This window comes from Schistocerca piceifrons, chromosome 7, assembly GCF_021461385.2.
Source record: "Schistocerca piceifrons isolate TAMUIC-IGC-003096 chromosome 7, iqSchPice1.1, whole genome shotgun sequence".
Classification (NCBI taxonomy): Eukaryota; Metazoa; Arthropoda; class Insecta; order Orthoptera; family Acrididae; genus Schistocerca; species Schistocerca piceifrons.
This window is the reverse complement of record NC_060144.1, coordinates 416,835,984-416,862,520: the sequence shown is the minus strand read 5'-3', so window position 1 is coordinate 416,862,520 and position 26,537 is coordinate 416,835,984. Positions and strand designations below refer to the sequence as shown.

The 26,537-nt window shown below is 39.1% G+C and overlaps 1 protein-coding gene across 1 annotated transcript in view; it reads left to right on the top strand.

Moving 5' to 3' along the window:
- Positions 1 to 26,537, top strand: part of LOC124805079 (3'-5' RNA helicase YTHDC2-like) — a 306,102-nt gene that overhangs the window by 157,168 nt on the left and 122,397 nt on the right. Inside the window, exons 14-17 of the mRNA XM_047265510.1 lie at positions 6,326 to 6,514; positions 10,982 to 11,101; positions 13,167 to 13,324; positions 14,326 to 14,440. Coding sequence (XP_047121466.1) covers positions 6,326 to 6,514; positions 10,982 to 11,101; positions 13,167 to 13,324; positions 14,326 to 14,440 — 582 coding nt within the window. The remainder of the gene's footprint in view (positions 1 to 6,325; positions 6,515 to 10,981; positions 11,102 to 13,166; positions 13,325 to 14,325; positions 14,441 to 26,537) is intronic.

Here is a 26,537-nt window from a genome sequence, read left to right as displayed (position 1 = left end):
GGACAGAGTTTTTGTGATGTATCATTGGCATACAATTGAGAAAAATGTCAGGTGTAATACCAAACTGCCGAGGGTTTACCTATTACCATTATGACATAGGGTTTACCTATCACCATTATGACAGTTCAAGACCTTATCCTTTGATGGAACATCAAATACAAGAATTACAAGTACAAGCTAAACTATTCTACTGCACCTGGAGGGAAACTAAGGCTACTAAATTGAGACAGTTGTATTGAAGACATTGCTGAAATCTAAAATGCGTATCAAATTGCCTTATTTTGACTCTTGTTGTCGGGAACTTTTTATAAAGATATGTTATTCACTTAATTGGTCATGGGCTGTGTAGTCAAAGCCATTGGACGGTGCTGGAAGGATATGTACAAAGCGGTGTTTGGAAGTTGTTATGAAAGACAGCTTTCTGGGTTGTGGTTTATGTCCTTATTCTAAGCTGCTCTGAAATTCCTTCCAGTCAGGGACTGATTGACCCAAGCAATACCAAAGCGTTTTCCATAATGCATGCTACCAAGGGGGTGGGGGGTTACTTTCTGCCCACCGGGAAAGAAAAAAAATTGTTGTTAACTTTTACTAACAGTGTTCTTTTTTAAATAGCTACTGATGTAAGTATGGTTCAGAACCTGAAAATGTCTTTTAGCACAATCTCGGCAATCCCAATGCATTATCCGTAATATGTATACAGAGATGAGTAGTACTTTATGGCCACCACAAAAAATTCTTAAACAATACAGATTTTGGTAATTGTCATTGAGTTTTATTTAGAACACACTTTTTAAAGATGTATAGGTGTGTAAGAATAATTGTGATTTTGAAAACATAGAAATGATATTTGTTTGCTAAAAGTCACATTTGCTACTAGAACTTAAATTTTTTAGCTACGTTTTACTGAGAAATTCAAAATGATTGTGGAATCTGGTATAATAAATCAGTAATAACGATAAATAATTTTTATCAAAGTTTCAAATTAAGAAGTTTGTGACTAGATTATAATATTTTCAGAAGGTGGGCATAAAGTACCTCCCCCCACCCCACCCCGAGGGTTAAATATAATGTCAGAGTAAGCTGCATTGGAACAGTAATAAACTTGACAATTGTAACTGTAGTGTAAGTGTGTACAGTAGATGCTGAAATAATGCATACATTGATTTTTTCTGATTGTTGTTAGTAACATGCCCAAAAGATAAATTTGTGCAGTTATTACCTGTCTCTTGAGAACAATGTAGGGGAGGTAGCTACAGCAAATGATATGTGGTAATTACTGGAATTAAGGAAAATCACCAATATAACTTTCGTTTACAACCTGTTTATTTAACTTTCTTCTTTTTACAAAATGAACAAATTTGCAATTTTTTTTACTTAAAACTTAAGATGAATAAACTTTTACAAAAGAAATCAGAGCAGGAATCAATATGACAATGATTACAAGACGGCCGACCTTGCATCCTGCCCATTATTGGATCAGACAGCATTGTATACTACGATGGACACAGTCTCTCTTATTAAATGCCCTTCTGCAACACATGAAAACTATATAAGCACCATTGATTACAAGAGTGATTCAGTTACTCAAAACAGATGACACAACTTTTAATTTGAAAGTTGTATGTCGAAAGCTTCAGGGTTGAGATGCACACCTCTACTTAAAGGTTAAACAGATTAGGAAACAATATGACAATGATAAGGCTTACTTCAAAGCAGCCAGCTTCTTAATTTCAATCTGCAACTGAGGTGTGACTGGATCCACACCCGTCCCTTCTCACAATCTTATTTTGACTAAAGCCCTGGTGACAGTTGGCTGTTAATATTTTCAAAGTTAAACTGATTGTTAGTTATTAAGACTGCACTGAAGGAACTTCTTAAAACATTACTTGTTAACACTTATTACAGGAGAACTCACTCAGCAGAACCACAAGATCCAGCTAAAATACACCAGTAATGACCCGGTCTTTCAAACACAGCAACGAACAGCTTAGAACAACAGGTTGTTCAGATTATAACTAGTGACTGAGATATGTAATTACAATCAAAGAATTGAATAGGTTAACATCTAAACTTAACCACAAGGTCCCTCTTTGTTTAATGGCATCCTGTGCCTTAGTACAATTGTTCCGGCTGTATTTATGATCAGGAGCTGATTCATTAGAATATTAATGATCGAGTACAAACCAGAAAGGAAAGGAAATATAGGAGCGGAACAAATTTTCAAATGACAGCTAGTGTCTTAGTACAATACTGCGGCTTATATTGATGACCAAAGAGCCAACCGAGTAAAACTCTGAGGGTCAGGTACACACCGGAAAATAGTTGATACTACACCTGAGCCAGTGGTGCCATACAGAACAGTCTACTAATTCAATGGTGCCACAGCTCAGCAAACACTTCAGTGTTTTTACAGGTAGGGCAGTGTCACTTGCTATGTATCTATACACCAAAGCCTCCAGAGTACAACAATCAAACAATGACCTACACTTTTGTTTGACAACACTTGGTGCACAATTTCATACTGAAAATATTTAATTATGAAATAAGAACAAATAGTGGATGTGCCACCTTAGTGTGTAAATGGACAATAACAACAATACCCAGATGTGATTGTGGTGCAGAATGACAAACTTTTCAGCGTATCATATGTGTATGCCCAAAATGATCATTCCTCCCTGACAATCCAGAGGAGTTCCTGGTGGCAACAAAGACATCAGTTGAATATATTCAGCAGTTGGATGTATGACTGTGACCTGTGCTTTGTAAATATTGTAAAGGTCATTAACGTATAATTATTAATTTTTATGTGTGTTGAATATGTGTGTATGAATTGTTAAGGAAAAAAGTTTTTCTCATGTAATATTATACTAGCCACACAGTAAATAAATAACAGTGTAATTTGTATGAATCCACATTTCACCTCAATAAACAACAGGGTGTTTCAGATGCTTCACCTTCTCCCTCACTCCCTCCCAATATTTGTCCAGTCTGTTCCTTGCCGAGTTGCTCGTTCTTGACCAGTTGCATGTAAGATAATCGAACACAACCAATCGTGTTTCTCAATGTATTGTAGAATGTTCATTTACTATGTCCACTTCAGCCACAACCTGTTTTACATTTGTCTCTTCATAAATGTATTTTATATCTAAAAACAAAGATTCTGTAACTTACCAAACGAAAGCATTGGTACGTTGATAGAGACGATAACAAAAACGAACACACACACAAATTTCAAGCTTTCGCAACCCACGGTTGCTTCATCAGGAAAGAGGGAAGGAGAGGGAAAGACTAAAGGATGTAGGTTTTAAGGGAGAGGGTAAGGAGTCATTCCAATCCCGGGAGCGGAAAGACTTACCTTGGAGGGGGGGGGGGGGGGGGGGGGGAAGGGACAGGTATACACACGCACATATCCATCCGCACATATACAGACACAAGCAGACATACGTAAAGGCAAAGAGTTTGGGCAGAGATGTCAGTCGAGGCATAAGTACAGAGGCAAAGATGTTATTGAATGACAGGTGAGGTATGAGCGGCGGCAACTTGAAATTAGCGGAGGTTGAGGCCTGGTGGGTAACAGGAAGTGAGGATATATTGAAGGGCAAGTTCCCATCTCCGGAGTTCTGATAGGTTGGTGTCAGTGGGAAGTACCCAGATAACCCGGACGGTGTAACACTGTGCTAAGATGTGCACCAATGCATGTTTGGCCACGGGGTGATCCTCATTACCAACAAACACTGTCTGCCTGTGTCCGTTCATGCGAATGGGCAGTTTGTTGTTGGGTCATTCCCACATAGAAAGCTTCACAGTGTAGGCAGGTCAGTTGGTAAATCACGTGGGTGCTTTCACACATGGCTCTGCCTTTGATTGTGTACACCTTCTGGGTTACAGGACTGGAGTAGGTGGTGGTCGGAGGGTGCATAGGACAGGTTTTACACCGGGGGCGGTTACAAGGGTAGGAGCCAGAGGGTAGGGAAGGTGGTTTGGGGATTTCATAGGGATGAACCAAGAGGTTACGAAGGTTAGGTGGACGGCGGAAAGACACTCTTGGTGGAGTGGGGAGAATTTCATGAAGGATGGATCTCATTTCGGGGCAGGATTTGAGGAAGTTGTATCCCTGCTGGAGAGCCACATTCAGAGTCTGATCCAGTCCTGGAAAGTATCCTGTCACAAGTGGGGCACTTTTGGGGTTCTGTGGGAGGTTCTGGGTTTGGGGGGATGAGGAAGTGGCTCTGGTTATTTGCTCCTGTACCAGGTCGGGAGGGTAGTGAAGCTTTGTATGTGGGAATGACCAGCAACAAACTGTCTATTCGCATGAACGGACACAGGCAGGCAGTGTTTGTTGGTAATGAGGATCACCCTGTGGCTAAACATGCCTTGGTGCACGGCCAGCACATCTTGGCACAGTGTTACGCCGTCTGGATTATCTAGATACTTCCCACTGACACCAACCTATCAGAACTCCGGAGATGGGAACTTGCCCTTCAATATATCCTCTCTTCCCGTTACCCACCAGGCCTTAACCTCCGCTAATTTCAAGTTGCCGCCACTCATACCTCACCTGTCATTCAGTAACATCTTTGCCTCTGTACTTCCGCCTCGACTGACATCTCTGCCCAAACTCTTTGCCTTTACATATGTTTCCTTGTGTCTGTATATGTGTGGATGGATATATGTATGTGTGTGTGTGTGTGTGTGTGTGTGTGTGTGTGTGTGTGCGTGTGCGTGTGCGTGTGCGCGCGCGCGCGCGCGCGCGCAAGTGTATACCTGTCCCTTTGCCCCCCAAGGTAAGTCTTTCCGCTCCCAGGATTGGAATGACTCCTTACCCTCTCCCTTAAAGCCCACATCCTTTCATCTTTCCCTCTCCTTCCCTCTTTCCTGATGAAGCAACCGTGGGTTGCGAAAGCTTGAAATTTGTTTGTGTGTTTGTGTTTGTTATTGTCTCTATCAGCGTACCAATGCTTTCGTTTGGTAAGTTAGAGAATCTTTGTTTTTAGATACATTTTTCCCATGTGGAGTGTTTCCCTCTATTATATTCATAAATGTATTTTCTTACAATAATGGAAGTATCAGGTTGGAAACAAAAACAAAAGAGGACACCAACCATTCTTAAGCAGCAGTATATGCTATTATTTTTATCTTTAATTGCAGTTTTTCCCCGTATCCTCTTTTTGCTTACTCTCATATTTCTCTTTACTATCTCGCATATACTGAGTGTCCCTCCTAAGACTCTTCAGGTATATTTTCTATGATGTTTCGGCAGATTGTGATTTCATTTTTGCAATGAAAAGTGCCGGATTTTCCCTGTTATAAGCAAAATCATTTTTAAAGCTGAGTTTCACGTGCCTGTTTGATAGAGTGATCCTAAATTAGTCTAGTGTGACATTTGTTTTATTGATACGTATTAAAAGGGACAGTAAAATATTGAGAATAACCAACACTCCAGCAAGGAGACAGCACCACTGTGGCTTATGCTGACTGCACCACACAGCAGTGCTGCTGAGTTTTTGCTGGAGTACTAGTTCTTCATCTTTTACTATCCTTGTTAATACATATTTATAAAATAAATATCACACTAGACTAATTTGGAACCATTCTATTGAATGGACACATAAAATACCACTTCAAAAATGATTTTGTTCGTAATGGAGAAATAAATTGATGTTTTCCATTAACAATGAGTGTTGCGCAAAAGACATGAAGAGCAGTATTTGTTTGGGTTGACTTAGCTACATGTTGCAAAAGTGAAGTTGCAGATATTTGCGGAAAAATCAGAGAAAATGTGCTTGACGACTCTTCTAGGGACACCCTGTTATGCAAGTATTCTCAATCCTTTTTATTTTTTGTCACTTTCTAAATTACCTTTTTAAGCTTTAATTTCATTCTAAACTTTCTTTAAGATCTTATACTACATGATGAGTAATAATATATACTAGTGGGTAAGATAGTTAAGTTCCCTTTCTTTTGGGTTTTATAGGTCTTAGTTCTCACAGTTTTGCTTTAATGTAGGTTTGAATTTTTGTTTTTCAAGTATTTGAGTATCATAATTTTGATATCATGTTTCTCTGCAAGTTGGTCACAGTCTTCATTTCTCAGTATGCTGTTCAGTGCCTTTTCTTAAGGTTTCATTCATTCTTCTGGTTTTGTAATTGGTACATTAATATTGCTTCATTTCCTGTAAAGCGCAGGGATAATATTCTTTCATTTCTGTCATTTACAGTGTCAGTGAGATTGAATGTAAGTATCACATTTCCTGTTTTGTTATTCACATGTTTATGGTATATTTTTATATAACTAAAGGAAATATTTGTGAATGTTTGTTTTTTAGAAATCATTTGATGCACTTTCTGGAGTATGCTTATTGCGACCTATGTGGATATCAAAGTCATGTGCAAAACAACGTGCTGGTCGAGCTGGACGAACACAGCCTGGAGTGTGTTACCATCTTTTTTCTAGTGAGAGGTATCAAAGACTGCAAGCTTATCAAACCCCAGAGATCCTAAGAATGCCATTGCAGGTGTGTAGAAGCCATCGTAAATATACTTAATATTTTGTATGTGTTTTCTTAACATTGGTTGAGAATAAATTGAACCTAATCTTATTAGTCAGTCATTCTCCTTGGTGCATAAGTTTTATGAAAATAGTATTTAGTCTTTAAATATGAAGAAAACATAACTTTGAATATTCAGGCACAGGTTATATATAAAGTATAACCTGTTTAGATAACCACATGTCTTAGCAGCACACTGCTTGTGGGACAGCACTGACTGTGGATCGAATACACCTATTGCATTAACGGTGAGGACTGATGTGTCGGCCAGCTTGGATGTGGTTTCTAAGCAGTTTCACACATTCGATTAGATAAATACAAGGCTTGTTCCCACATCCTGCCTCAGTTCTGTGATTTGCATGCATTCAGAAAATTTTTGCACACTTTCACGCGTGGCACACTGGGCACAGAAAGATGGGGTACAGAAATTATATATATATGTAGAGGAAAACATTCCAGGTGGGAAAAATATATCCAGAAACAAAGATGCTGTAACTTACCAAACCAAAGCGTTGGTATGTTGATAGAGACAAAAAACACACAAACACACACACAAATTACAAGCTATCGCAACCCACGGTTGCTTCATCAGGAAAGAGGGAAGGAGAGAGAAAGATGAAAGGATGTGGGTTTTAAGGGAGAGGGTAAGGAGTCATTCCAATCCTGGGAGCGGAAAGACTTACCTTGGGGGGAAAAAGGGACAGGTATACACTCACACACACAAACACACACACACACACACACACACACACACACACACACGCACACACACACAAACACACACATCCATCTGCACATATATAGACACAAGCAGACATATATAAAGGCAAAGAGTTTGAGCAGAGATGTCAGTCTAGGCGGAAGTACAGAGGCAAAGATGTTATTGAATGACAGGTGAGGTATGAGCGGCGGCAACTTGAAATTAGTGGAGGTTCGACTGACATCTCTGCCCAAACTCTTTGCCTTTATATATGTCTGCTTGTGTCTGTATTTGTGCGGATGGATATGTGTGTGTGTGTGTGTGTGTGCAAGTGTATACCTGTCCCTTTTTCCCCCCAAGGTAAGTCTTTCCACTCCCGGGATTGGAATGACTCCTTACCCTCTCCCTTAAAACCCACATCCTTTCGTCTTTCCCTCTCCTTCCCTCTTTCCTGATGAAGCAACCGTGGGTTGCGAAAACTTGAAATTTGTGTGTGTGTTTGTGTGTTTTTTGTCTCTGTCAACGTACCAACGATTTTGTTTGGTAAGTTATAGAATCTTTGTTTTTAGGGAAACATTCCACATATTCATATGTCTGCTTGTGTCTGTATATGTGTGGATGGATATGTGTGTGTGTGCGCGCGAGTGTATACCTGTCCTTTTTTCCCCCTAAGGTAAGACATTCCGCTCCCGGGATTGGAATGACTCCTTACCCTCTCCTTTAAAACCCACATCCTTTCGTCTTTCCCTCTCCTTCCCTCTTTCCTGATGAAGCAATCGTTGGTTGCGAAAGCTAGAATTTTGTGTGTATATTTGTGTTTGTTTGTGTGTCTATCGACGTGCCAGCGCTTTCGTTTGGTAAGTCACATCATCTTTGTTTTATATATACAGTTGTGGGGATTATATTAAAGGAATGTAAGAATTAGAACAAAAACCTAATTTAGAGGTGATTTTTAATTGATGTTTAACATACTTAATGTGGGAAACACTGTGGCTTCCTTTGACTCAGCAGCAGAGAGATGATTGCTGTCCATGGTGTGCCCAGGGACAGCACTGGACATAGGAGTGTTAACGTGCTGTCGTCTCAGATGAGTCTCAGTTTTGTCTACAGAACACAATGTACATATCCATATTTGGATGCTCTGAGAATGATCTTTACCAGATTTCATTCGTCGTCACATTGTAGCAAGGTTACATAAACAGCCTTACGAAAGTCATTACAGAATTACTGGTGCAAGTAAATATATGTGTAATTGAAGCTTCCTGGTGCATTAAAACAGTGTGCCAGACCGAGACTCAAACTCGGAACGTTTGCCTTTCACGGGCAATCGCTCTCCCATCTGAGCTACCCAAGCACAACTCATGACGTATCCTCACAGCTTTAATTCTGCTAGTACCTTGTCTCTTGCCTGCCATACTTCACAGAAGCTTTCCTGCAGATCTAGCAGAACTGGCACTCCTAGGAGAAAGGAAACTGCGGAGACATGGCTTACCTCAGCCCGGGGGATGTTTTCTGGATGTGTGTAAATGTTTGGATGAGACTTTAGAATGCATATAATGTGAATACCAATGTTCCAGAGAAACAGAAAAAGATTCAGTGCGAAAATAGTGGCTTCAATGTTCTGGAGCAAAAGTAAAAGATTGCTGACATCCATAAAGCCCAGAAATTATATCTGACACAATAATAGAGTGGCCCAAGGAAACGTGTGGAAAGAGCTGAATGCACACATGCGCGTTACCCATGGCTGGAGAGTTAACAAGCTGAACCCTTAACAATACTGGACAAAGACCAGGAAAAAGGAGAAGAAAGATTGTTTATGAAGTATTTTCTGACAATTGGAGATAGTTACATTACCAATTATTTGTAATGTCCAACTAAAAATGAAACTACCATGTGTGTCACCAGTTCTTTTGCAGAATTTATAAAAGCAAGCCATTCATTTGGCAATTCCACAACTAATCAGTGTTTCTTTGGCTGTTAGAGTATACAGGCAATCTATACTGCCTGAGGGAGATATGCACCTCTCTTGGCCTGTCCCGTTGATGAATAAAATGCAACAAATGCAGATAATTTGATTATGATATGATAATTAAATAAGGTAATCCCCTGAGGCTGTAATACATGTGAGGGTGGTTTGAAAAGTTCTCAGAATGTAATAGAAAAAAAGCACTTACATCACTGAAACTTTTTTTATTTTTCAATGTAAACTCCTTGTAGATTAATGCACTTGGTCCAACAATGTTCCAGTGCCTTGATGCCATCTTGAAAATGAGTTTCCTCCAGGCCTGAAAAATAGTTGTCAACTCCAGCTATCAATTCTTTGTTTGAAGTGAATCTTCGTTCAACAAGAAAAATTTTCAGTTTTGGGAAGTGTTGGTAGTCTGATAGCACCGTATCAGGTGATTAAGGTGGGTGTGCCAACAATTCATACCTTAGTTCCTGTAATTTTGCCATGATGACGACACTTGTATGAGCGTGCATTGTCTTGATGGAAGATGACTTTCTTCCTTGCTAAACCTGACCGTTTTTGCATATCTTTTATTGCAATTTGTCCAGGAGGTTAGCCTAGTATTCTCCATTAATTGCTTGCCCAGCGGGGAGATAATCTACAACCAGAACCCCTTCACGTCCCAGAACACTGATTCCATGACCTTACTTGCCAAAGGAATTGTCTTTGCTTTCTTTGGTGGTGGAGAATCAGCTTGTTTTCACTGCTTTGACTGTTGTTTTGTCTATGAGGGATAGTAGTGCACCCAAGTTTCATCTTTAGTCACAAACTGGTGCAAAGAATCTTGTTCGTTTCTCATAAACTGGGCCAAACATTGTTCCGATATGTCCATTTTCAAGCGTTTTTGATCCAGCCTTAAGAATCATGGCACCCATCTTGCAGATAATTTTTTCATTTCTAATTCTTCAATTAAAATGTGACATACCCTTTCAGATGACATATGGCAAGTGTGAGCAATTTCACGCACTTTCAGTCGGCGATCCTCCATGACCATTTTCTCCATTTTTGCAATTGTTTCTGGAGTAGTGACACATCGTGGCCGACCACTGCACAGAACATCATCTAAGTTCTCCCAACCAAATTTAAATTCATTTGTCCACTTGGCAACAGCTGAATATGAAGGAGCAGAGTCTCCCAGTGTATTCTGGAAATCGGCATAAATGTCCTTTGCTTTCATACCTTTCTTTACAAAACACTTAATCACTGCTTGAATCTCGGTTCCAGGAGCACTGATGTGGCACGTGTTTACAGGCAACAGTCCAGAGAATATCTCGTGAACAACTCGTTGTGCTAACACTGACCTCTCATGGTGATTGCGAGAACTGTCCAAACCACCGTCGTATTAAAAGATAATTTTGACTACCTTTTTAATACTTCATCCACTTCCTACTCTTCATATAAAAAAATTAACGATATTCATAGCTGGGGTTGGAGGGTGGGAATAGAGATAGCAAGAGAGAAATTTCCACTGAAATTTGACTGTTAACCTTAACTGGTACTTTAAAGGATGAAGAATTACTTCAGTAATTATGATTATGTCAGTCTGGAAGCAAAAATTCAAATGGTATCATATTTGAATTGGAAAGACAACACACTTCTCTCCAATTGCGATACAGCACATCTGAAGGATTTGCACTGATATGATTTCATGTTATTTTATTTTCACTGATTTTGTCTCCATCAATACATTCATTTCATGTCAGTGTATTTTGTTATTGTATCACAGGAACTGTGTCTACATACAAAGCTGTTGGCACCTGCCAATACACCAATTGCAGACTTCCTTGCTCGTGCACTTGAACCTCCTTCATTTGTTGTCACAAGAAATGCTGTCCAACTTCTTAAGGTAGGAAAAAGGAGAATTCTTTGTAATTTTAAGTACTACTTTTGTATTATATGTTCCATATCATATTTTAATCAGATTATCAGGATTTTATTGTAAATTAGAAGCCTTATAACAATGTGTTTTTGAGCATTAATTATCACATTGAGCCTGGAGTAGATTTTACAGAGCTTTCCACTAAAGCGGCAGTTCCTCATGCTGGCTACTACTTGATTGTGTTGGGTTAGAGTGTAATTGGGTGTGGTATGTTAAGAAGACAACCTCCAAGGGACAACCAGTTAAAGAAAGCCTCAGATGTTCAAGCAGATAATAGTTTCGCAGTGATTATTTTCAAAAGTCTTTGTTGCCCATAGCAGCAAAAAAATCTCAAGGAGAAGACAGTGATCCATCAAATGCCATGTAAACAACGCCATGTAATGCAAGTGCCATCTCAGAAAGTGAGAATTCGTCTACTGGTTCATTAAGAAATCAAACTACATGATGATTCTCACTGTCACCAGCTAAGCATTGTGCTTTTTACAAGTGATGAAAATGTGCAAAAGCATAAAAAGTCAAAGATTTTTGTGAAGTTTTTGTCGCAGACAAAATATTTGAATGCAACAGTGAACAAACAAATATTTATGCTACACAAATGGCAGTGGTTTCCAAACCTTTGAATCCAGGGGTGCTAACAAATAATAATGAAATAAAGTGGTTGTGTGGATTGCTTTTGTGGATGCGATTGGTGAAACTTGCATTTATACATTTATATTGGTCCCAGGATTCACTGTTTATTCAGACATTCCCGCTAAAGATAATGAATAGAAATTGCTTCTAAATTCTGTTGATATTTTGCATTTCACATACAGTACAAGAGTTGATGTATTAAATCATCTCTCAAAAATTCAATTCACCGATTGGGAGCTGCCAAAAAACTTTGTATCAAATGGTCAGTAATAACCTTCCAAATATGAATTACACTCGGGCAATATTTGAAATGAAGGAGACACAAGTATAGCATCAAAATGTGTCAATTGTGATGAAGCAATGAACACTGTTACAATTTTCAATTTTACACTGGCAAAGTACTTGATAAAGAAAATACGCACTGACAACTGTTCTGATGAATCTGTGTCAAGAGGTATTCAATAAAGCCCATACATCATCTACCAATAATTGGTATACCAGTGTGAATTTGGTAGACAGAGTCATAACAAATAATGCATATTTGGTTGTTACCCTTTGGCTAAATAGCAAAGGAATTCCCAAAGAAGTTGTTATGACGTAATTGAAACACAGGGAAGTGAATAAAGAATGTAGTCAGTGAATTATGGTCCTGAAATTGAAAGAGAAAAGAGACTTTTGGTTCTTTCCAAAAAACATTAGTATGAAATGGAAAAGTTGACAACCAAAAGAGGGTTTTTATTGAAAACCAAAAATTATTACCAAATGCAGTAAGCAAAAAAGTACAATTGACCTTTCTGATCAGATGAGTGAATAAAGCAATCTGTTGAGAAACATGGTAAAATAGTACCGAAAGTTGGCATTTTATGCTGGTTTGAACAGTTGTGAACGCGTTATTTGTATCCCAAGATGGAATGGGACGAAAAATGTCAGTCATAATATTTCGGAAATACTTTGCAGATGCACTCACATGGCATTAATATGATGGAATTCCAGTCAGTATTGATACAAGAAGAAGCAAACACTGGTTGGAAAAAAGGAAGGAAAGGTGCATAAGGTGCACAGATATTGTTCTGAATGTTACAAGACAAACACAGAAACATTCAGGAGCAATGCAGTTAGAAAAGTAATTGAACAGGTGGTTACCTTTTGTAATTTGACCAAATCTAAACCTCATCTTTATACTGAACATCTTAATGAACTTCATTAAAATTCTAACATTTGTTTTCAGTCTTGATACTGCCATTCCCATGCACTGATGTCATCCAAATGAAAATTACACTATCGGGCCCAAGGGACTGACACCGCACTTAATATGTTAAACATGTGGCTGTATTTAGTATTACTTTGGTTACTAAAATACATTAAAGCATGTTAAAATATTGGCTTGTTTCGATTGTTTCAGACGATTGATGCACTAGATGCTTGGGAGGATCTTACAGAATTAGGGCATCATCTCCTTGACATTCCAGTAGATCCTCGTCTGGGAAAAATGTTGCTCTACTCTGTTGTGCTTAAGTGTCTAGATCCAGTTCTTACTATTGTCTGCTGCTTGGCACATAGGTGAGATAAAAAATGCTGTAATACTTCATGTTTTTGCAGTTGCATAATGTGTCTTAGAAGCAGAAAGAAATAAAGAAAAGGGAAAGGGAAATTGAAAATGTAGTATTACCCTTCTGTTAAGTGGGACATCAGCACCTTGTTGCTGAAACAGAGATTGTTTAGACAAAGCATACTAAAAAGAGGATTGTTGTACATCAGATCTAACATGTTACCTTCAGAAATTATTAGCTGACAAAAGAATTTAGCTATTTATAAACTATTGACTCACCTAGCAGCGTACAGCAGTATACATTATCCAGATGATATATAAGGGTAAATAATAGACTTTTATTAAAGGGTACTTATACATAAGTCTGACATACTTAACAGCTGTTACAAGTTTACTAACAAAAATAGTTTCTTTGTGAGTTATTTAGAAGTTGAAAGCTTCTTATAATAATGCAAGTTATTATAAGCATTGTGTCATAAAAAGTCAGGCAATGAAAATAGAGTACATCTAGGGATGGACATAAAAAAAAATTTCTTGATGCTTTGCTGAGGGGCTGTATGGTAAGGAAGATTCCAAGACTGTCCAAAACATTCAGCTATGTTTATCCAATCATCTTCTTTTGATACAGGCATATACTATACATTCCTTTGACTACATTCCAAAATTTACATCACATCCAATAGTGATTTCTCCTTATGCAGAGTGTATTGAAAGTGAAAGAAACTGAAATCAATAACCTTGAATATCAGTACATTATTTATTTATATCGTAATTTCCTAATTATTTCCATTTTTGGTTCCTGTGAATGATAACATATTGTTGCCAAAACGTAAATATAATGGAAAACCCTATTAATGTCTTTATCCAGCACACGAAATCTGTACTTCTTTATTTTGTATATAAGTTAAATCAGCACTTTCTTATCACATAGTGATTAATATGTATTTCTCTGCACTGACACATTATTTCATGTTTGGATCAGTAATTATTTTATTATATTCCTTCCTTATAGGGATCCATTTGTTCTCCCTACACAGCCGTCAATGAAACGTGCTGCATCTGCAGCAAGAAAAAAATTTGCCGCTGGAACATATAGTGACCACATGGCACTTCTTCGAGCTTTCCAGGTAAAGACAAAAGTAAATAAAATAAATATTCTGTACGTGGTTTTGAGTAACAAAGCTGTTGGCAGACAGCAGTTTTCAGGGCAGCTATGATAATAATCTCTAATTGCTTGTTGAGTGTGGTCACATTTTTTGTTCTGTTCGAGTTCTCCCTCTAACGTGCCAGCTATCGTAGTCTTTTATGAATGACAGTTATGGCTTGTAACTATTGCCATTTGTTTTGATTGTGTGATTTGATTTCTGTGTAGGTTACTTATTTGATACAGCAGAATGTTTGCAGCCACCAGCAAAAATATGCGAATGATGATGAGTCTGTTGTGATGTTAGTGTAAATAATGTGTTTGTTCACTTCATTGTTTGAAGCTGTAGGCTACTGTATTTGAGACAATGTTTCTAACAGACAAAATAGGAGGAAATGTGCTTCAGTGTGAATGTTACCTATATTACTAAGTGACTATCCTGGAACCTGATACCGGTTGCAGCTTGCACACATACTTCATATAATTATTGACCAAATTTAAAATGCTGCCATAATACGCTCATCAAGAGGTATAATCTTATGTTAAAAGTTCAACACAGCAAGACAAGTATTACAGTTAGAAACTGTGTGTGTCTTGAGGCAGCATAACTGATGGTATGCCAATACTGGGACTTTATTCATCTAGTATTTGAGAATGAGAGCATTTAGTGACTTCCAACAAGCTTTACACATAATTTCAAACCTTTACAAGACTTCTTTTGCTGATATCCCTGACAAAATTATGAAAGAAAAAAGTGTTTAATTTACTGCAGTTTCAGTTTTCAAGCAGTAAAAATCCAGTATCAGACATGATATTTTGATTTATTACTTCTTTCCTAGCAACTGTATGAGCTACGCAGTTTGCAGACAGTATCCATACCAATGAATGTACCTGCAACAATGTATGACACATATTTTAGGAAATACATTATCATAAACATTTACTACGTGAAAGAACTTTCTTTTGTTTAAAATATTGCCAATTACCCCACTAAATTCATCCAGAATTTCATAGTGAGAGCACTTAGCAACTTCTAATGATGCTTAAGCACAATTTCAAATCTTTTCTTAACTTTTTCTCGCTAACTTTCTTGGTGTCAAATATTTAACCCATTTGAAAAGTAATCAGATATTTGAAGCCGCTTTATATATGGGAGTTCGGTTCTTTAAAGAATCAGAAATTTAATGTTATACATTATAATAGCACAAAAATTGTGATTCAAGGTGTAATGTGAAAAGGAATAAATTGCACAGGCACAGTATCTGATATTTTGAAAGGTGTCTGCTCGTATCACGTACAGTTTTTCAAAAATATGTCTCAGTGACAATATTCCAGTTTCATGATTTCTTACTGGTGGGTGATGTAAGTACTTGCACTATTGGAAGAACAAGTTAGGTATAGAATTGTAGAGAAATGTATTTAATAGTAAAGAATACAGTTGCATCTCCTAGTGGGAGGAGCTGGGGTAGAGGAAGAAAACAACCATTGAAGCTGTTCAGTTGACTCTCGTATTAAAACCATTGTACGGTGGCTGAACTTCAGTTCTTTGCAAGTAACGAGCATTTGGTGAAAGTGTAAAGCTAACCACAGTAATTTCTATACAACAAACTGTGCACAGAACATCGAGAATGGATTGCAAGCAATTCAGTGTGAAATTCTAGAATTCACCAAATAGAAGAATGAAAAATGGATTGGCACATAAACAAGTTTTTGATAGTAATGTACACACTTACAAGGTTCTCATTGTAACTCAGAAATTTAACTGGTTTTCTTAACCCCCGCCCCCCTCTTTCCACACGTACCCGGTAGCAGTTTCCTTACACCACAGTTCCTTTATTCTGATGAGAGTAGGACTATATAATCAGGAACAGTATCTACAGGTTTCTAGCAAAGGTAATAACAGTTTTCACACATTATGAGCAGGGAGGAAAGTAGGCAAGATGGTAAAGCTCCACTAAGAAAGCAATGTGGAGAATGGTAGACGACTCAGAATGAGAGGAAAGATTTAGAAAAATGATGAAGTGCCTGTGATGGGACTAAATATGTATAATTTATGTAAAAGATAGGGATAAATGCAACTGAGTGAGGTGAGATGGGTGGGAACTAGGGAGGAAGCCTAAAAATATTAAGGGGTTATTAAACAAATGGTGCTGAAGATGTTAATGCATGACATGCACCAGTAGGGTCAGGTAACTGGTTGGTCTGAAACACACCAGACAAAAAAAATTATTAAAATATACGAGTGTAACCAGGTCAGAACCCCTGAAAAGTGATAAAATTTCAATTTTTCACAAAATGGTGGATATTTGAAAAAAATAGTAATAAAAATCGACTTGGTTTGGCCATTCAAACGTACATAAGAATTGATATTTGGAAAATTGTTTAACTTTTAGAGGTTCCCACCATAACCAATTCAGTTCTCTACAAAAAAAGCTAAGTGGCATCAAAATTGACCAAGTAGATTTTTGGCAATTCAAACGCCCAGCAAAAAGATGTGACTTTTAGGAAATTGTGTTTAAAATTTTGGAAACTGTTTTCATTGGTTTTTTGGGACTTACCACCAGTCTGTGATAACTGAAGCATATAGTATGCCTTCTTTGATCTTATAAATCTCATTCGCATGCATCGCTTCCTTCCGGGCCACAGATCTGGCCTCTTTACTGAGCGTATAAAGTGGTCCGCATTGCGCCTTCTGCAAAATTCGAATACTGTGTTCCCAAGTTGAATGCCCATGACATTCACTGTCTATGCGAGTCCCATGAAGCCCTCGTTGAAGATAACTGTAGCCAAATTCTTTGCAGTTTCGACTGTTTCTTTACTGGAGTACATGAGTTTTGGGGAGAGTGTCCAAATCAGCGAATTTATCGACTTGTTAGATTTTTGAGTGTTCATGCCAACACATCTTTCCAGTAAATTGACACTCAATAAGTCTTCATGTACAGATCTGATTGCCTCCAGGTGCCATCAGTAGGCACTTGACAACGTTGGACTGCCATATGATTGTTTTTTGACTATATGCAATAGTTTATGGGCAAAATGGTTTTGCCCACATGTTCCCCACAATATAAGGTATCAAAATATGCAATAAAAAATCAATTTCTTGAAAAAAAGAACCCTTAACTCTAAATAATGAAATGTGAAGTCATCCACACGAATACTAAAAGGAATCTGATAAATTTTGGTCACAGGATAAAACACACACATCTAAAGACCGTAAATTCAACTAAATACAGAGAGATTACAATTATGAATTACATAAACTGGAATGGTCACATAGATAATGTTGTGGGGAAAGCAAACCAAAGACTGCAATTTATTGACAGAACACCTAGAAAATGCAACAGGTTTACTAAAGAGACAACTTACACTATACTTGTCTACCCTCTTCTGGAGTACTACTGTGCAGTGTGGGACTTGAATCAGATAGGATTGGTGGAGGACATAGAAAAAGTTCAAAGAAGGACAGCTTGTTTTGTATTCTCGCGAAATAGGATAGAGTGTGCCATGGATATTGTTGTATTCTCCAACAGTTTATTGAACGTAATTTCTTCTACAATACAATAGCTGGCTGTACAATAGATGTAGGTGTCCATCAATCTAGCCGGAGATGTGGTCCCTCTCGGTCGGCTGGTACTTTGATCGGCAGTGCAGTACAGCGGCTTCGGTGATATCTTCTCGGAGACTCTGCTATAGCGGTTGCCATTAGCAGCGGACGAATACTGGTCTGCCTTCGACCGGCCGGGCCTATATAGTGAGCTGGAGCCAATAGAAACCCGGTGTAGGAATCCGTGGCCGGATACGTCGCGGCGACCTCTGCAAGGAAAGATTCCTATTAATCGACTGGAATCTTCGGTGTGTTTACCTGATGTCTTTGCCTGTTTGGCTGTTGGTTTGTTTCCCTCATAGCATGGCTGTTATGCGGTGCTGCCTGCCATTTAGGGGAAGCCGATGGCAGACAGTACAGATATCATATGTGAATTTTGGTGGCAGTCATTGACGCAAAAGCAATTTTCATTGTGGCAGGATCTCATCATGAAATTTCAATCACCAACCTTTCCTCAGAGTGAAAATACTTTTTTGGCAGCCACCTACAAAGCGAGGAATGATCATCATAATAAAATAATAGAAATGAGAGTTCGTAATGAAAAATGTAAGTGTTCTTCATTTTTCCTGTACACTGTTCAAGGATGGAATGGTAGAGAAATAGCTTGAAGACAGTTCCATGACCCCTCTGCCACGCACTTAGTCTTGAGTTGCAGGGTAATCACGTAGCTGTAGATCTAGATACACCATTAGTCATGTCCCGTGAACAACAAAGTCATTAGAGATTCAACTGAGAGAGCGTATGACTGATAAAATGGTAGTAAACATATAAATTTTCTGGTGAACGTGACTAAACTAGCAAAGACTAACACCCACTACCAATGGCTGTATCACTTATACTGAGCAAGGTTGAAACATTTTCTCCTTTACTTCCTCTCATATTTGATGTTAATTTTATTTTGCCTTTTTGATGGGAATCAAAATAGAACATACCTTTTTATACAAAAAGAAAAAATATAATATTCAAACCCCAACCAACAACATACCATGACCCAAATGCTTGTATCATGAAATGGTAGCCTAGTAGTGGTACGTGACTCAGTTCAATTGCATACCTACCTGTTGATCCTGAGTTGATCCTGTGTCTTCGATGCCCATCTGTACATCCTCAGCCTGTCAAACACACCTGACCTTAACTGCAGTGCAGCTGCGAGTACATTGCTCTCTTGAAGTACGAACTCTGATAGTGAAGTATTCTAAGACAACACTCTAGGAGAGGCTGGTACACCTGTAAGCTAAGTTAGACAAATCTTGTAAAATCTTAGTACGATGCTGAGGGCCAGTGGCCTCTGGATTTTATAGGTGTACATTAGTTACATCAATTGTGCAGAGTTAAAAGTGCTTTTATCAGATTGCACTGAGCTCATGCAATTGTAACCTCTTGCTCTTGACACTACCAGTAATAAAGAAAAAGATATTGTTTACGAACTCGCAATTCTAAGCTGCTGTAACCCTGCTGTGCTGTGTGTTGTACGATATCTGCTATCTTCCAAGGAGGACTTTAAATGGCAGTGTGGCCACTATTTATGAAAAATTGCAATGTATTTTATAAGAATTACCACAAATCTGTTTAAAACAATTTTCTGCACTTACTTTACTTTTTTATTGATGTTCAATTTCAATATAAAGTGACAACATTTTTTTCAGTATTCACGAAGTTCACGTGACCCTAAACCCTTCCTTTCAACAATATCAACAATAAAAAAGAAGTTATTCGCCTATGAATTTACAATTCTAAACTGCCACAACTCTGTGCTTTGCTGTTTGTCATATGAGTTATGCCATCTGTAATATGGGACTTCAATTCACAATCCTGTGATAGTTTAGTATCTGCTGGATAATTAATAAACCGAGTATAACAGAAGTTCTGACATTCCTCAAGGTAGTGTTATAGGTCCTCTGCTGTTCCTTATCTATATACCGTATTTACTCAAATCTAAGCTGCACTTTTTCCCGGTTTTTGTAATCCAGAAAACCGCCTGCGGCTTAGAATTGAGTGCAAAGTAAGCGGAAGTTCTGAAAAATGTTGGTAGGTGCTGCCACGACTAACTTCTGCCATTGAATATACGTAGCGCTACACAGGCATGCTTTGCAGGCACAAAGGTAAATACTGGCGCCAAAACCTCTGCGTCAGTTAAAAAAAAGTAGAAGACGAGCTTTTTTTCTCTGCCCTGAGTTTCGACCACTGCATTTTCATACATTATCCAATGAAGTAAATATAAATTCCATATTTTTCATCTTCGAATGTAGCAGCATTTCAATGTATTACGAAAATCCGACTGGCAAGACTGTTTGGGATGTTTGTCAATATGGTCAACTCTACATTCTGAATTTTTTCCTACCTGTGAGAAGAGATGGTTGCTAATAGGAACTTTTATGAATTGTGAATCACATGCAGTATTTTCTTCACCATAAGAATAATACGAATATAAACATTTTGCCATGTATTTTTTCGTGTTTACTGCTATCTCATTTAAATCCTGTCTGCCTAATAAACTACGAAACTAGAGTGAGACAACAGCAAACGTGGAAGAATATACATATCATGTCATGTTTATATTCGTATTATTCTTATGCCTAATAGTGATACAGTCAGAAATGAAGCACGGCAATTGACTAGATTTTTAAATCTAAGATGACTCTAATTTCTGTGCAGAATGTAATGTACTAAAGAGGCGTCTGCAAAGATTTTCAAATGCAGAAGAATTTTTGCTAAACTCTCGTTGAGAACATCTTCTGTTATCTGCAGTCTATTATTTGGTTCTTGTTGATCATTATCAAAGAAAGCAGCAGTGTAAGTAACAGCAAATAGCAGTCTCTTGCCATTGTTTCGCTAATGAGACGATTCCTCTCTTTTTTTTAATTGTAAGCGGTGGTAGCGTGCACAAAAGTAAGCCATGCCACGAGCGGCGACAGGCCGTAAACACTCATTATCAGAATGCGACAAACAATGCATGACAAAGTACAGTAATGCATTTTCAGCTTAGAGTAACATAAACACCTATAACAAAGAGAACAGCACTTATCAGATCAAAGAAAAATAAGCAATCAATTCAAACCAGACGAAGCATGTGAAAAAGGAAGGGTACTCGTATAAATCCAGACGGAGTGCCTGACGCAAAGCAATGGCTACCTGGTAAAGCTTAACTGCTAAGCTTAAGACTCGAACCAAACTACTGTAGCTGTATCATCATTCATTCGACCTAATTTGTGTCTCATATTACGAGGGCAGTTCAATAAGTAATGCAACACATTTTTTTCTGAAACAGGGGTTGTTTTATTCAGTATTGAAATACACCAGGTTATTCCCCAATCTTTTCACTAAACAACACAATTTTTCAACGAAATCTCCATTCAATGCTACGGCCTTACGCCACCTTGAAATGAGGGCCTGTATGCCTGCACGGTACCATTCCACTGGTCAATGTCGGAGCCAACGTCGTACTGCATCAATAACTTCTTCATCATCCGCGTAGTGCCTCCCACGGATTGCGTCCTTCATTGAGCCAAACATATGGAAATCCGACGGTGCGAGATCGGGGCTGTAGGGTGCATGAGGAAGAACAGTCCACTGAAGTTTTGTGAGCTCCTCTCGGGTGCGAAGACTTGTGTGAGGTCTTGCGTTGTCATGAAGAAGGAGAAGTTCGTTCAGATTTTTGTGCCTACGAACACGCTGAAGTCGTTTCTTCAATTTCTGAAGAGTAGCACAATACACTTCAGAGTTGATCGTTTGACCATGGGGAAGGACATCGAACAGAATAACCCCTTCAGCGTCCCAGAAGACTGTAACCATGACTTTACCGGCTGAGGGTATGGCTTTAAACTTTTTCTTGGTAGGGGAGTCGGTGTGGCGCCACTCCATTGATTGCCGTTTTGTTTCAGGTTCGAAGTGATGAACCCATGTTTCATCGCCTGTAACAATCTTTGACAAGAAATTGTCACCCTCAGCCACATGACTAGCAAGCAATTCCGCACAGATGGTTCTCCTTTGCTCTTTATGGTGTTCGGTTAGACAACGAGGGACCCAGCGGGAACAAACCTTTGAATATCCCGACTGGTGAACAATTGTGACAGCACTACCAACAGAGATGTCAAGTTGAGCACTGAGTTGTTTGATGGTGATCCGTCGATAATCTCGAACGAGTGTGTTCGCACGCTCCGCCATTTCAGGAGTCACAGCTGCGCACGGCCGGCCCGCACGCGGGAGATCAGACAGTCTTGCTTGACCTTGCGGCGATGATGACACACGCTTTGCCCAACGACTCACCGTGCTTTTGTCCACTGCCAGATCACCGTAGACATTCTGCAAGCGCCTATGAATATCTGAGATGCCCTGGTTTTCCGCCAAAAGAAACTCGATCACTGCCCGTTGTTTGCAACGCACATCCGTTACAGACGCCATTTTAACAGCTCCGTACAGCGCTGCCACCTGCCGGAAGTCAATGAAACTATACGAGACGAAGCGGGAATGCTTGAAAATATTCCACAAGAAATTTCCGGTTTTTTCAACCAAAATTGGCCGAGAAAAAAAATGTGTTGCATTACTTATTGAACTGCCCTCGTACAATGGACCAACTTTGTTTCGATTTGGAGGTGTGGCCTAAAACTTTTCTCTCCCCTTGAATTTCAAGTCTCAAATTTCAGGTGCGGCTTAGATTCGGGATCTCCCCCCCCCCCCCCCCCCCCCCCCCCGCCCCCCCCCCCCCTTGAATTTGAGTATCATTTTTCAGGTGCGGCTTAGACTCGAGTAAATACGGTAAACGATTTAGGAGACAATCTGAGCAGCCGTCTTAGATTGTTTGCAGATGATTCTGTCATTTATCATCTAGTAAACTCATCAGACAATCAAAACAAATTACAAAACCATTTAGAAAATATATTTGAATGGTGGGAAAATTGGCAATTGACCCTAAATGATGACAAGTGTGTTGTCGTCCACATGAGTGCTAAAAGGAACCTGTTAACCTTCGGTTACTGTTACATGATGAATCCGTTTAATATAAAGGCTGTAAATTGAACTAAGTACCTAAGAATTACAATTATGAACAATTTAAATTGCATAGAACACACGGAAAATGTTGTGGGGAAAGTAAACCAAAGACTTCGTTTTATGGGCAGAACACTTAGAAAATGTAGCATACCTACTAAAGGGAAAGCCAACACTATGCTTGTCCATCCTCTTTTGAAGTACTGCTGTGCAGTCCAGGATGCTTAGCATGGAGTATATCGAGGTGGTTCAAAGAAGAGCAGCACATTTTGTATTATCGTGAAATAGGGGAGAGACACGGTACATGATTTGAGTTGTTTGTTGTTGTTGTGGTCTTCAGTCCAGAGACTGGTTTGATGCAGCTCTCCATGCTACTCTATCCTGTGCAAGCTTCATCATCTCCCAGTACCTACTGCAACCTACATCTTCTGAATCTGTTTAGTGTATTCATCTCTTGGTCTCCCTCTACGATTTTTTCCCTCCACGTTGCCCTCCAATACCAAATTGGTGATCCCTTAATGCCGCAGAATATGCCCTACCAACTGATCCCTTCTTCTAGTCAAGTTGTGCCACGAATTTCTCTTCTCTCCAATTCTATTCAATACCTCCTCATTAGTAATGTGATCTACTCATCTAATCTTCAGCATTCTTCTGTAGCACCACATCTCGAAAGCTTCTATTCTCTTCTTGTCTAAACGATTTATCATCCGCGTTTCACTTCCATACATGGCTACACTCCATACAAATACTTTCAGAAATGACTTCCTGACACTTAAATCTATACTCAATGTTAACAAATTTCTCTTCTTCAGAAATGCTTTCCTTGCCATTGCCAGTCTACATTTTATATCCTCTCTACTTCGACCATCATCAGTTATTTTGCTCCCCAATAGAAACAAAGGTTTGCCTTTCCTTAATCTATTTTCTAAGATAAGTCATAGGGTCGGTATTGCCTCATGTGTTCTAACATTTCTGAATCCGAACCGATCTTCCACGAGGGCGGCTTCTATCAGTTTTTCCATTCGTCTGTAAAGAATTCATGTTAGTATTTTGCATATGTCGCTTATTAAACTGATAGTTCGATAATTTTCACATCTGTCAACACCTGCTTTCTTTGGTATTGGAATTATTATATTGTTCTTGAAGTCTGAGGTTATTTCGCCTGTCTTATACATCTTGCTCACCAAATGGTAGAGTTTTGTTAGGCTTGGCTCTCCCAAGGCTGCCAGTAGTTCTAATGGACTGTTGTCTACTCCCGGGGCCTTGTTTCAACTTAGGTCTTTCAGTGCTCTGTCGAACTCATCACACGGTATCGTATCTCCTATTTCATCTTCATCTACATCCTCTTCCATTTCTATAATATTGTCTTCAAGAACATCACCTTTGTATAGACCCTCTATATACTCCTTCCACATTTCTGCTATTCCTTCTGTGCTTAGAACTGGGTTTCCATCAGAGCTCTTGATATTCATACAAGTGGTTCTCTTTTCTCCAAAGGTCTCTTTAATTTTCCTGTAGGCAGTATCTATCTTACCCTGAGTGATATGCGCCTCTACATCCTTACATTTGTCCTCTAGCCATCCCTGCTTAGCCATTTTGCACTTCCTGTTGATCTCATTTTGGAGACGTTTGTACTCCTTTCTGCCTGCTTCACTTACTGCATTTTTGTATTTTCTCCTTTCATCAATTAAGTTCAATATCTCTTCTGTTACCCAAGGATTTCTTTTAGCCCTCATCTTTTTACCTACATGATCCTCTGCTGCCTTCACTATTTCATCTCTCAATGCTACCCATTCTTCTTCTACTGTATTTCTTTCCCCCATTCTAATCAATCGTTCCCTAATGCCTTTCCTTAATCTATTTTCTATGGTAAGTCTCCACGTGTCACCAGTTTTTCCACTCATTTGTAAATAATTCGTGTTAGTGTTTTGCAGCCGTGGCTTATTAAACTGATAGTGTTATGTCCTAGCCAGTAATGCCACCCGAGCCCGCTGCCAAAAGGTTGGCAGCATCAAAGTCCGGACGCCGTCCGCATAAGCAGCGCCAGCGAGACAGCAAATCGCCACAAGTCTGCGCGCGCCACCGCTGGCTTCTTGCTTCTGAAGCGCTGGAGTCGCGAGCGCTAGGACAGTTCTGTATTCGCCGCTCAGTCGTATACTCGCCACCGATTTGTGTACTTGCTAGTCGGTTGTGTGTTCATCGCAGCAGAGTTGTTGTTTGTCGTCAGCTGACACTGACCTAGCCGCTCCGACTCGAACTAGACAGATTTCTGTAGACACCGAGTTCCCTACTGTGTTTCTGTATCTTCATGAATAAAGATAAGTACCGACTTATTTAATCAGAGTGTTTGGGGTTTCATCTTTCTGTTTACTGTTCCAGCGGACCGGTCGGCCCGCTATTAAAAGTGTGGCGGTGACTTCGTAAGCCATTTCTACAGCCAAGTGTTTGTCGCTACGAACACCGCCACAAAAGATAGTTCGATAATTTTCAAATCTGTCAACACATGGTTTCTTTGGGACTGGAATTATTATATTCTTCTTGAAGTCTGAGGGTATTTTGCCTGTCTCATACATCATTCTCACCAGATGGTACAGTTTTATCAGGGCTGACTCTCCCAAGGCTATCAGTAGTTCTAATGGAATGTTGTCTACTCCCGAGGGCTTTGTTTTGACTTAGGTCTTTCAGTGCTCTGTCAAACTCTTCACACAGTATCATATCTCCCATTTCACCTTCATCTACATCCCCTTCCATTTTGTCCTCAAGAAGATCGCCCTTGTATAGACCCTCTATATACTCCTTCCACCTTTCTGCTTTTCCTTCTTTGCTTAGAACTGGGTTTCCATCTGAGCTCTTGATATTCATACACGTGGTTCTCTTTTCTCCAGAGGTCTCTTTAATTTTCCTGTAGGCAGTATCTATTTTACCCCTAGTGATATATGCCTCTACAACCTTACATCTGTCCTCTAGCCATCCCTGCTTAGCTATTTTGCACTTCCTGTCAATCTCATTTTTGAGACGTTTGTATGCCTTTTTGCCTGCTTCACTTACTGCATTTTTATATTTTCTCTTTTCATAAATTAAATACAATATCTCTTCTGTTACCCAAGGATTTCTTTTAGCCCTCATCTTTTTACCTACATGATCCTCTGCTGCCTTCACTATTTCATCTCTCAATGCTACCCATTCTTCTTCTACTGTATTTCTTTCCCCCATTCTAATCAATCGTTCCCTAATGCTCTCCCTGAAACTCTCGACAGCCTTTGGTTCTTTCAGTTTCTCCAGGTCCCATCTCCTCAAATTCCCACCTTTTTGCAGTTTCTTCAGTTTTAATTACAGTTCATAACCAATAGATTGTGGTCAGAGTCCACATGTGCTTCTGGAAATGTCTTACAATTTAAAACCTGATTCCTAAATCTCTGTCTTACCACTATATAATTTATCTGAAACCTTCTAGTATCCCCAGGCTTCTTTCATGTATACAACCTTCTTT